The sequence below is a fragment of the Poecilia reticulata genome, chromosome 20, assembly GCF_904066995.2.
Source record: "Poecilia reticulata chromosome 20, P_reticulata-male-v2, whole genome shotgun sequence".
NCBI classification, from domain to species: Eukaryota; Metazoa; Chordata; class Actinopteri; order Cyprinodontiformes; family Poeciliidae; genus Poecilia; species Poecilia reticulata.
Genome location: NC_088849.1, coordinates 11543672 through 11556266, shown reverse-complemented (window position 1 = coordinate 11556266; position 12595 = coordinate 11543672). Strand labels below are relative to the sequence as shown.

The window sequence follows — 12595 nt, the reverse complement described above, 5'->3', positions numbered from 1 at the left end:
AATAAGTCTTAAATTTGAATGAAGTTAAAAGAGATTGATTAAATGTACAATAAACTTATGAAGCATCTTAGACACTTTTCATATTCAAAAACCTAAATATATCCCTATAAAAATGTTCAGTTATACTTACTTGACAGAAAACTAGCAGAAACAGCACAAAACAGCCACATAAATAAAATATCAAACAATTTTTATAGATCCAGTCCAATGAAAGAGAGCTGATGGCTGAAATGTTGGTTTTGCTGAAATAAGTATGTAGGGAGACAGAACTGGTTTGCAGATACAGTTTTTAATGTATCACAACAATGAGCAACAAACATACTTGATGAACTATTTCCAGAAGTTGTTCAAATACCATCTACAATAAACGTCATTTCAACTATGACAACAGGTCTGTGACAAAATAAAAAAAAGGTTTCAAAACCATGTTATTACCGTGATACGGTACAGTTGAGACCTCAAACAGTACAGTAACAAAAACTAATGCGACTACTCTCTATATATAAAACATCAATAACATTTTTGGTTTAGTTTATTTAAAGTTTTAGCCATAGGGGCTTCTTCTTATTAAAACCTCAGGGTGCATTTCCTATGTAACCCAGATGTTGTAGAGTACATATTGTGTAGGATATGATTGCGCCATGAAAATCCCTTTGACATCCAGAAGAGCAATTCCAATTTCAACCTTTTGAAGGCTGTCCCCATAAACATGACACAATCCATCCATTTAAAAAAAAAAAAAAAAGTTCTTTTTTTTTTTTTTTCTTTTTGGCTGCTGTGCAGTTGCAATATATATGTACAGTTATATTGTTAGACCATCCTTTTTGTTGGTTTCGTAGCTTTTACCAGTCCTTCATGTGGGAAGTGTCCTGTCTGATGCTAGCATCTTAGCACATGATGCTAGCTGACAGTTCAGTCTTATAATGCTGAGCCACAAAGTGGGGAAAGGCAAAAAAGCCAGAGTTGTGAAAGCCTTTGGAATCAGGACAGTCGTTTATGTTTGTACAATGGCAGAATTGCACCTTGGGAGGCCAGGATGTCTCACATGAAACACAATCGAAAAGTGTCTTCAGGAATAAAGTAAATGTAAAATGCTAAAAATCTAAATAATGACATTTGAAAAGCTCACACAGAAAATTAAAAACTGATGTCTTGCTTAAAACTTTGAAAAAAAAAAACAAACACCTTTACAAATATAAAACATAGGAGGAAATGTTACTTGATTTCATTGTTTGAAACAATAACTAAGCATGATTTGATTTAACCTGTCAAACAGTTGCATTACATGCTACTTGCTCATTTCAGAATAGGAAATACCAAAAGCAATACATTTTTGCATTTCTTCATATTAATAAATTTGTACCATGCACAGCCAACTACGAATATGTACAACAGCTTAGCTTTCTTTGTTCACAAGCCTTTTTCTTTCATACAAATAGCCTTCTGTTACTTTGGAATGAATCACACTGGTTACCAAACTAGAAAGTGATTCGTAAAAAATTGAACACCCTTTGACAGCTTTCACATTCTTAGTTCCACAGAATAATAATAATAAAAAAAAAACAAACAAAAACAAAACAAAACAAACAAACAAAAAAAAAAAACTAAATCAATTAATGGATCAGTTTTGGTTGAAAGTTGAAAGACTTTATGGCAAGCAAATTAAGATTACACAGTAGCAGCAAATGTTGTATGGTAATACTTTGAAAATTTTCAAATGTTACTAAATGTGGAAGGTCAATATTGACTTCAACTGTAGTAGATCATGGGAGGACGTTAACCTAAGCACTAAGTGGCCAGGTTTAACACTGTTTTGAATCTTGCACATACGTAAAAAAAAAAATGTTAATATTAAACAAAAAATGCTGTTGTCCCCCCTCTTAAAGCAGCATGTTTGCCAACGTAGAGCAAATTATTATACCTTTTTATTTATTTTTTTAACATTGTGACCAACTTGTACCTTAAAAGTTTCAAGTATACAGTACTGCTTTCTTTGATGCACCAATTGTTAAATAGGTCTCTCGATTGTTAGGCATTAATCCTGTAACAAGTATGGACCAATATGCTGCTGCAATTGACACAAATAATAATTAAAACACATACATACAAACAAAATCTATTAAATTAACAAATGACCTACTCAAATAATAAAAAAAAGACAAATAAATTCAAATTAAGTGCACTATAGTCCAGACACAAGCAGGTACCGTAACAGTACAGCAATTCACAAATGAAAAATGTTATATTCACATAATCCGAGAGTCTATCAAAACTAGAGTTATTACCTCTTCAGAAAAGGGTGTGAGCAGAGGTAAAAGTGAGAAGGTAAGAGTTGGCACAGATTAGTATATACTACAAGAAAAAACAGGGGTGGGAAATAGATACAGTTTGCTGTAATACAAACTGGCAAACACAGGGGCATCATACACATTTACTTCACCATTCTAAATTCCCTCAGTGGCAAACCCATACTGTCTTTGTAGGGTAAAACTAAAAGGATATGCACATCGTCCATTGTAACAGTAATATTGTCTCTTGGTACTCTATACACATCAAGGAAATGCGTCCGATAAAGCTTGACATGTTTTGGTTATAAGCCAAGTGTACCCAGGCTTGGTGCTGTTTTAACAAATGAGAAATGTTATGTTCTGACCTGAGAATTTAAAGCTACTGAATTACACCTATCTAAACTAAGAGAGATTCTCTTTGAGGGTTCTGGATCGTCATCCCATACAGTACATGCTAGCATTTGGAAAACAATCCAGCTGAGGTGCAATTTGCTATCGTGAGAGTTTTTGGCTTGAAACAGGCCCCCTAAAGGGAGCTTGTGAGATTTTTTTCCTACTCCATGTTTTTGTATACAATATAAGCTCAGTCAAGCATCTGCAACAGTTCTGTCCATAACAAAAATCAATCAATATCTTGCCAGCATATCAATATGGGAAAAACAATCCTGAGTCAATCATTTGGTACTGTAATTTTTTTGGGTTAAGAGAAACTTTGGAACTGCAGTTTAAAAAGTCTTATTTTTTTCTTTAAGCAAGGGATCCTTTTGTCACTCCTACACACTGAACATATCCATTCTGATACTACTGAAGCTCGCGTCTAGGCCAGAGGCTGCCTTAGCCTTGACTTCCAACGCATTATCTAAGTCATCCAGCTTCTGGCTTAGCTCATTGTCAGACTCATCTGAACAACTCTCGGTGGGTAGTGAGGTTGGAACCCCTGAGGTGCTGCAGGAAGTTGAGGTAACCGTTGAGGGTGAGGAGAGGGGGGGAGGTGGGGAGGCAGACGGGGAAGAGGAAGCAGCTTTCCGGGCTGTGTTGGCCTGGAACAGGACATTTGGCCAGGACTTCATGGACAAGCGAGAGAGATGAGGAAAGGTGTTATTCGAAGAAGCTGCAGACTGCGAGGTAGATGTGGTGTTAGGAGTAGGGGAGCAGACAGAGTGAGGTAATAATCTAGTATGCTCTTTGGCATTTCTCATTGCTTGTTTGATTGTTTTCTCTTTGTGCAAGCTCGACTGAAGGTGTTGGCCAAGTGCTTCATTCCCATTAACAACCACATTGCAGGCAACACAAGTGTAGTTGCTCACTGCTTTTCGAAGCACTGTCTCTTGCGGGTCAGTAAAAGGATGTCCGAAGTAGCAGAAGGACTTTTGATGACGTATCACTGAATCTTCGTCAGCAAAAATCATCTGGCACTTCCTGCATATAAACTCATGCTTGACAGATGGTACAATAAAAGCATCTGGAAAATCCGTGATACGTTTGGTTTCTGTTTTCGGTTCTTCTTTTGTGCTTTCTGTTGAAGAGCCTTTGTTGTCATCCTTAGATCCTATAGCTTCTTTTGGTTTGAAGGAATTAGTTGTAGTGCTCTGTACACTCTGAGGTGTCTTGACGGGGGTTGGTCTCTGTTGCTGCTTCTGTTCGAGTTGTTTCTGCTGCTGCTCAAGTTGCTTTTGCTGCTGCTGCTGTTGCTTCTGCAGGGAATCTTGGAGAGACTGCTGGTACTGTTGGTACTGCTGCAGGAGAGCGGTTGGGGAGAGACCAGCGGCCATGGCAGCTTGTGGGACTGCCGCAGGTCCATACGGAAACAGACTCTCCATTCCACACAGTGGTGGAAAATAGCCCCCTGCCTGAATCCCTCTGGGAAGCTGTGGAGAAAAGCAGTTGGGAAATCCAGGAAGAAAGTAGGGCAAGAACTGGCCCCCCAATAAAGAGCTAGGATCACCTGCAGCAAGAGCATTCTGCAGTGCTTGAAGCTGTGCAGCATCTAGGGGAGTCTCATTTCCTGCTTTTCCTGGCACTGGGCATAGTCTTTCCCTTGATTTGGCCATGCTAGGGGTGTCGGGGCGCGAGCCGCTGTCATTCTCTCTGTCCTTCATCTTCATTTGAGGTGGCTTGTCTCCTGGTTTCTTGTTGTTGTCTCTCTCTGCATCTTTGCCTTGCTGCTCTGTATGGTTTACTGTTGCCAAAGGTGTGGAAGGAGCAGGAGGAGGTGGAGGTGGAGGAGGAGGAGGAGGAGGAGTCTGCAGAAGAGTCTTGGTTGGGGTAGTGCTGAGAGACATGGCAGGAGAGGGAGTGGCTGGTGTAGGAAACCCAAGCATGCCAGCACCTGGAGACGCTAAAGCTGAAATACAGTGGTATATAAATATGGAAATATTCAACAATTCAATATTCAACCCCAAATCACTTTGGAAATTTGATGTTATAAGATAAAGATCCTGTCACTGGCTGAGTCTTTAAATCTCTTGTTACGATTTTGTTATGGATCAAAACTGTCACATGCGCTTTTTTTTTATAATTTAAAGATTTCTAAATATTATAATCTAAATATACCAAACCTAAAATAGGGGGAACACAAAGTGATATAGATAATTTGCTGTAAGAAAAATCTTTACCAAAAAGCAGTTCGGCTTTGCTGCTAACATAATGCATGCATTCCCTATCACCATTCTTGAATTTAAAATAGCTTTAAAAAGTAAAATTTTTGACAAACATATCTGTGATACAGAATAACCAGTTATATAGTACAATAAAATAGTGCAGGATAAAGTTCAGTTCATAAAGCTTCTAGTCAGTTTTTTTTTCACTGTTTGTCATAGTAACTCACCAGGTGTGTTGGGAGGGAAAACTGGAAGTGATGACGGCCCATTTACTCCAGGAAGTAAGACTGGTGGAAGGCCAGACAATCCTGGGTAGCCAGAAGGTAGGCTGAGGCCATGAAGTGCATTATTGTTTTCTGCTGAAGTTTGTTGCTGTGGGCTAGGTAGGCTGAGTCCATCCCCAGCTTTCTTCATACGGTCCAGCTCCTGCTGGGCCATCAGCTGACGGACAGTGGTCGGTGCTAGGTAGTCCTTTTCTCTATCCACCTGGTTTCCTAGAGTTTCTTGCACTTTTGTGATGTGCTGTTTGGAGAAAATGTGGTCTCTCACAGACATCCGGGCTGTGTACTTCACACCACACAGTGTACACTCAGTCCTGGGCCCATCTGGTGAACCCTGGCTTATCATAAATGGCTTTCCAATATTAATCTTAAATTTCTTCTCTTTAGCACGGGCATTCTGGAACCAAACCTGGACAACACGTTTGGGAAGTCCAATTTCATTGCCCAGCATCTCACACTCCTGCATTGTAGGAGTGCGATAGTCACTAAAACACGCTTTGAGTACTTTCAGTTGCAAGTTACTCATCTGGGTCCTGAAACGTTTGTGGCCTGGTCGATCTCCAGTATTGTTGACTTTTCCAGATTTGTTGAAAGGGTTGCCTCCCCCAAACGGACTGGGAGAACTGGGGTCAGCAAGGCTGGACGATTCACTTCGGTCATTGTTGTCATCCATTTCGTCATCTCTGGAGCTAAAGTAGGAGTCACAGTCTTTTCCAGAGAAGCTGAGGGCAGGACTCACCATGCTGAATTGAAACCTTTCGTTACTAGCGTCAGAATTTAGCAACAGGCCCTTTTTGCTGTCGCTCATCTTGTCTCCATTAGAAGTTAGGCTCTCAACCTCATTGTTATTACACTCGTCTCCGGTTGTGACATCACTAATGGCTGTATTAATTGATGATGTCTCATCGAAGTCCATCTTACTGAGATCATAAGATGAAGCTTCTGCTGAATTACTATTAGGCCCTTCAGTTTCATCACAGTTTTCAGCTTTTAAGGATGAAGGGCTTAAGAAGTTTTTTACTTGAGCCTCAGATGGTTTGACTGGAGTTGAGGATGCAGTTGGCAACTCATAGTCATTTGGCTCTGTCTTGTTGGGCAGCTGTGGGTAGTCAAAAAAATTATACTTATTTGGGCTTTCACCTCTTTCATTGTCTTGACTCATCATTGGGCTTGGCGGCAAGCTAAATCCTGCTTGTTTAGCCTCATGCCAATGTCTTGATCTTATGTGGCTATCTAAAGCAGATTTAGCCTTAAAGAGTGCTCTGCAAAAGGGGCATTTCTTGTGGGACTGTGAGGGCCCTATAGCCCTAAACTGCCCCTTTCTCTCTCTTGCACGAGTGTTTTGGAACCAGACTTGCACAACTCTCTTCTTCAAGCCAACTTCTCGTGCAATGTGGTCCAACATCTTCCTTGTTGGATTAGAGTCAAGCAGATATTTGTCATAAAGGATTTCCAGTTGTTCTGGTGTAATGGTGGTCCTCAAACGTTTATCTCTGTGTTGCTCTTCACTACTGTTTCCACCATCCTTGTCATTAGCATTTTCCTCCTTGTCATCCAGTTTTCTCTTCATTGACCCAGAGCTTACAGCTGTAGCCATACTTGAGCTACTCTGGGATGGCATTTGGGAGAGCCCCCCAGATAACAGTTGGCTAGCCATTAGGGGATTGTTTGGATCAAATATCATATACGGCATATCTATGGGTCTTTCAAGAAACTGAGAATGGAGGAATTGGTTCTGGGCTGCCAGAAAATGCATGTGCTGGTGCTCTTGCCACAGCTCTACTGTAGGAAAGGCAATCTTACATTGGTCACACTGGTACTGGAGCATCTGGTGGGGGAGACTGTTTGTGAGTGAGGAAAGTGCAAGCGAAAGTGGACTTGACGGTACCGTTGCTGCTTGTGGCTGAGAATGGGGTCTTGACAACTGTGGCTGGGGAGCTTTTTGGGGGGGTGGTTGAGGTGTGCAAGCCTTAGACGGTCTTGGCTCCGGTAGTGACTTCATCACCGGTGAAGGGGGGATCTCAGATTGTTTCAGTTCTGTTTCAATGGAAATATCTGGCTTTGGTGATGCTTTCCCCATGGGTCCACGAGGTGAGGCCATAACAGGGGAGCTTGAGCCTGAACTGGTAGCAGTCCCAGTCTGGGAGGGTTTGGGTAGCTCTAATGGTGCCAGGCTTGACTTGAATAGAAGTGGTTCAGGATTATCTATGTATTCCTCACTGATGTTGTCCTCATTCCCCTCTTCATCTTCGTCTTTGTAGCACAACTTTTTCTGGTGAGTAATAAGATCAAAGATGCGTGGAAATACAATGTTGCACTTCTTGCACTGGTACTGCATGTTGCTGGTTCGAATGTATCTCTCATTGGTGAGCTCTTTTTTCTCATTGTCCTTTGAATCTGCCTGATTTTCATAACTCTTCCGAGCCTTTTGGCGGGCATTTTGGAACCACACCACAATGACTCGTGTTGGCAGGTTGAGTACTGTAGAGAGCTGCTCAATCTCATCATCCTTTGGATATGCATTAGTATCAAAAAAGTCTTGTAGCACCCTCAACTGATAATCAGTGAATCTGGTCCTAGAGGACCTCTTGTTAATGGCTGAGTCAGTTCTGTAGTACTCATGTGCACTGACCTGGGGCTCCATTCTTATATCTTCTAATGTAGTAATTGGAGGAATATTAAAGTTGTAGGGAGAGTCTTTACTCCTCTGTCTTTCTTTGAACAAGGTGTTACGGAACCAGTGCTTTATGACTTTTTGTGGCAAGCCAGACTTTTCTGACATTTCCTGAATTTGTTCTTCATTAGGGGAATTGTTTATATCAAAGTTTGCACGGAGTATCTTGAGCTGATCATCGGTTATACGAGTCCGTGGTCGCTTGAACTGAGACTGACGGAGGAAGTTTGGATCAAGACCCAACTGCTGCTGGCAAAGCTGTGTAAGGTCTGTGGAGAGAGAATCCATACTGGGCAGCTGTAATGCCAGCTGAGGGGGCAGGCCTGGGTGCTGGACAGACTGCATCATCAAAGGTGGGAAAAGTGGCAAATCTAAGGGAACAGGAAGCTGCACTTGTGGTGGTGCAGGTGGGGCAGTGGGCTGTGGAGGAGGTGGTGGTGGTGGCTGGGCTGGCTGGGTCTGGAGAGTAGCTTGATGTGTAGTTGGATGAGGAACAGGAACTGGTGATGGTACAGGCGTTTGAGGTTTGGTCATCGATGTAGACGGTGGCTGAGGAGTTGGTACTGGGGTAGGAGCAGTTGGTGGTGGAGGAGGAGGAGGAGGAGGAGGTGGAGGCGGAGGTGTCTCAGGGGATCCAGGGTTTATTGGATAGAGTTTGTCATAGGCCTCTCTATACTGCTGGGCAAACTTTTCAAGCTCAACATATGGAAAAAAGTGACTGTGCACATGTTCTTGGTGGCTTTTGAGAATCAGCATATTTGAGAATAGTTTTCCGCACATGCCACACTCCAGCTTATCAGTGCTGAAGTCTATTTGTTCGATGCCTTCTTTGCTTTTCTTTTGGTTTTTTTGTCTGTTTTCATTATATTGGATGACCAACTCAAATCCAAAGTTTTCTAATAAAGCCTTGGCTGCATTGCCCCTTGCTCCTGACACAATCCGTGGAGGAGGGATCAATGGCTCTGGGAACTTTGACTTTTTGGGATCCTTATTTTCTTTTACTCCATCACTCACTCCATCTCCTGCACTTTCCATTTTAGTTCTGCTTTCCTGTTTATCTAAGTGGTCTTCAGCCTCTGCAGACATGTGTATTTCGGAAACTGATATAGTGTTAGGCTCCATTTTGGATTTGTTATTCTGCAGTTGTTGGCTTTTCTGATGTTGAATTTGGGATTGTATCTGAGAAGCCTGATGCTGTTGTTGAGCCTGTTGCTGAGCTTGAGCCTGCTGCAACTGATGCTGCTGCTGCATCTGCTGCTTCAAGTCTTCTAGGAATGACCCTGTCAGGCCAGGCATTCCAAAAGCTGCTGCTGAGTGCAGAGCGAGTTCTGGGTTTAGATTGAATTCAGCTCCTGGTATGTAAAAGGGGAAGAGGAATTGAGGCTGTTGAAATTGGAGCAAAGCTTCTGGAGTCATTGGGAAATGAGGGAAGAAAGCTGGGTTGAGAAACTGAGGCTGAAAGAAGGCCGCCTGTTGCTGGAGTTCGTGCTGAAGCTGCAGCTGCAGTTGGGCTGAAGACTGTGCTGACTGGTGGCTGCTTGCCTGTGCTGAAACATGTTCAGTAGTTGGTGTTGTCTTTGTGTTGCTGCTGTTGTTGTTTTCTTTGGGTTCAACTGCATTTTCTTTGTTAGAAGAAGGAGTCCCACTTCTGGCACTGTCAGAGTTGCTAGTGTTCCCTTGTGCGCTTGGACCTGGACTTTTTGCAGGGGTGGGGCCACTGCTGCCAGTGACACCACTGCTGCTCATGTCCGTTTTGGCTGTTCTTGCTTTGGTCTGGTGGAGCACTGACCTCATATGAATTTCAAGAGTTGAACTTTGGCTGTAGGCAACGTTACAAATATTGCATTTGAATGGTTTGTTGTCAATGCTGTTGGATGTCTCTTGTGGCACAGGACTTGATGCCTCTTGGAGAACCTTTTTCAGTTTATGTAGATGGGAAACTGAGTTGTAGTGAACCAGTAAGATGTTCTTCTGGGTAAAGGACTCTTTACATACGGTGCACTTATAAGGTCGAGAGGGGTCTAAGAATTTCTCCATTGTAAAGTTGGGGCCTTTTCTAAATGGTAGGGTCCGTTTTGGTTCTGCCCCCATGTCATCAAGCAGAGAGCTGCTGTCACTTCCAGTAGGACTGGGTTTATCCTCTTGGTCCATTTCATCATCTTTGTCCAAGTCATGGTCAAAAGCTTGAGCTTCCTCCAAGGCCCTGGCCTCACTCTCTGTGATGTCACCATTCAGTGGCAGATTTCCTATTAGCTGCTGCACCTCAGCCTCACTCAGTTCAGGGTGCCCATTTTCCAAATGCTTTCTGAGGGCTAGGAATGTCCTGAAGCTGCGCTGGCAGAGGCTGCACATGGTGGCTGCTCTGATAGCGTGGTACTGAGAATGTATCTGAAGCTTCTGCATTGTCTTGAAGGCCAAGCTGCAGTGGTTGCAACGGTATTTATAGACATGGCGATCGGAAACGGAAAGCTGCTGTTGTTGCTGTTGAAGTCTTTGGAGCTCACTGAGATGGTCTTGTAGGTTATCAGGAGACTTGCTATCATGTCCTAATCCAGTGGTTCTTTTCCAGTCTGGGGCCTCTGAAGCCTCTTTGGGGGGCTTGAGTTCCTGTTGCTCTAATTCATTTTTGTCTTGACTTGTTTGGTCCTCCTTTGAGGTGTTCCCTACAAGATGCAAAAACAAATTGCAGTGTTACTCACAGATTCTTATTATAACATCTTATGGATGCTCTTAATTTTTTTATTTCATAATAACTTAATAGAGTATGACAGTTGTAATAGTTTAAAAAACATTAATTGGGGTAATATAATTCAGACACTGTACTCTGCTCACCTTTAAGCGAACCTGATCCATCAGTAAGAGAGGTTGGGGAATTGCTTAACGATGGAGTTTTTCCTTGTCCGGTCTGGGGATGCATTACATTATTTGGTGTGGCTGTATCAGGTCCAACAACCTATCAAGTTAATGAAATGAAATCAGTTACTACAACTGTAAAAAATATATGTATACACAATAATCTGCATAAAATTCCATACATAATCCAAATGTAAAAAAAAAGACATAATAATGTATTTACTGTAAATTATTATCTTTAGTAAACATCCTTGAACTGGCACATGGAAATTGTGTAAACGAAAACACTGAGCTCATGGAAAAAAAGTCTTTAGGACAATATCCTAAAACAAATGGAAGATTAGACTAAAAGCTACACTCTTCTTATAACTGTCCTTTATCTACATTTTACCTGCAAAATAAGTTTAATCACATTCAACCGACAACTACATGCAGAAAAATGTCATTCATAATAATCAACTTTGCGTACTGTTAGAATCAGCTTCTCCACACAGTCAGGAGCCACACTGTGAAGGTGCGTGAGATGCAGCTGCAAGTGAATTTTGTTGCTTAGGACGTCCTGACACAGTGGGCAGCGGATTACAGGCTGCATGGAATGTTGGGACATCACATGGAGCTGCATACGGTTGGCATCTTTACTGCTGTAGTTGCAGTATGGGCACTGTTGAACCTGAAAAACAAGAAAGCCTGATTATATCCTTTTGAATCTCAACTCAAAACCAACCTAGATTTTCAAAAAACTTTAGCAAAATTAAGTTGAGTTAGTTTTTGTCATTTATTCAATTTTTGCTTCTCCCATCCATGATTTTCACCTCTGCTTTAAATTCAAAAGCCCGCCATAAACACAGACAAAATGTAAATCAACCATATTTCACGTAATTCACTAGGGCAAGTCGTGCAATTTTATTTGAAGAAAACATGATTGGCCAGAATTTCTACTCAGAAGATTAGAGATGATAAAGGTGTGTACTCTCCTGAGCTATGTCCTGCCCTCATTAGATGGAGTACTCTTAGCATAGCTACGTCTCTATCACCTGTTTTAATAGAATCCATTTCTGAAATGAGAACATCCTCCCTCCTTGCAGGACCCAGAACCAGACGGGCTAATACTTCATAATCTAATTTAAAAACACATATAATTTAAAGAGATGCAAAAAGGGAATAAAAAAAAGAAGCAGAGAGGGATGCCTAAGGCTAGTGCTGGTATTTCACTTAAGAACACAAAAGCTGGCCTATTGTGCTTGATGTTAAAAAGCTCTGTCAGGAAGGGAATGGAGGGTTGCGTTTAACCCTTTGAATGAAAGCTGGCGCCAGCAATTGCCAAATGCTTGGCTTAGCATTTTTGCTTCTTACAGTTAAGTATTTTCCCATTAGCTCATCCCACAGTGACAGTGAAGGTTATATTTCATTAGGGCTTATGAACCTGCCTCATTAGCCATTAGGTCTCTGTACATGCACTGACAAATTCCTGAAAGTATTTTCTATATGAGGCTAGAGTTTAACTTAAAAACAGGTTCACCACCGGCCTGTGCAAACTTTACGTTTCAATAATCAACTTAAAAAGGACTACCTTTAAGTTGCTAGGAAACACACCCCAACACTTTGCGGCGTTCTATTGATTTTCTGCACACCTTTACCTGCTCGCTGGCTGACGTCTTCCCCTCTGCAGACTTCGGCCTTTTGGGTGGACTTTCAATTTGACGATCTGCCAGGAGGGAATGTTTACCCATACCGGATACCTCTTTGGACATGGCATTAGCTCCTAAAGGCAGAAAAAAATAATCAGTTACTACTTTATGTCTGTTGTCTGTTTAACACACAGACACACGAATGTCATTTTGAATATCATGTATTGTATTGTACGCATCATGTGCAAAATTCTTCTACACCCAAAAGGGC

General features: G+C 41.8%; 1 protein-coding gene across 7 annotated transcripts in view; it reads right to left on the bottom strand.

The window, feature by feature from the left end:
- Positions 1-270: 270 nt before the first annotated feature.
- zfhx4 (zinc finger homeobox 4) overlaps positions 271-12595 on the bottom strand; it is a 100868-nt gene continuing 88543 nt past the window's right edge. For 5 of the 7 annotated variants that reach the window (XM_081601978.1, XM_081601977.1, XM_008396124.3 and 2 more), the window contains exons 8-12: positions 12328-12458; positions 11166-11366; positions 10676-10796; positions 5116-10506; positions 271-4632 (exon numbers count right to left, since the gene is read on the bottom strand). In XM_081601978.1, the coding sequence (XP_081458104.1) occupies positions 3062-4632; positions 5116-10506; positions 10676-10796; positions 11166-11366; positions 12328-12458 (7415 nt within the window). In that variant the 3' untranslated portion in view covers positions 271-3061. The remainder of the gene's footprint in view (positions 4633-5115; positions 10507-10675; positions 10797-11165; positions 11367-12327; positions 12459-12595) is intronic. The other 2 variants (XM_008396126.3, XM_081601979.1) reach the window with 1 other exon arrangement.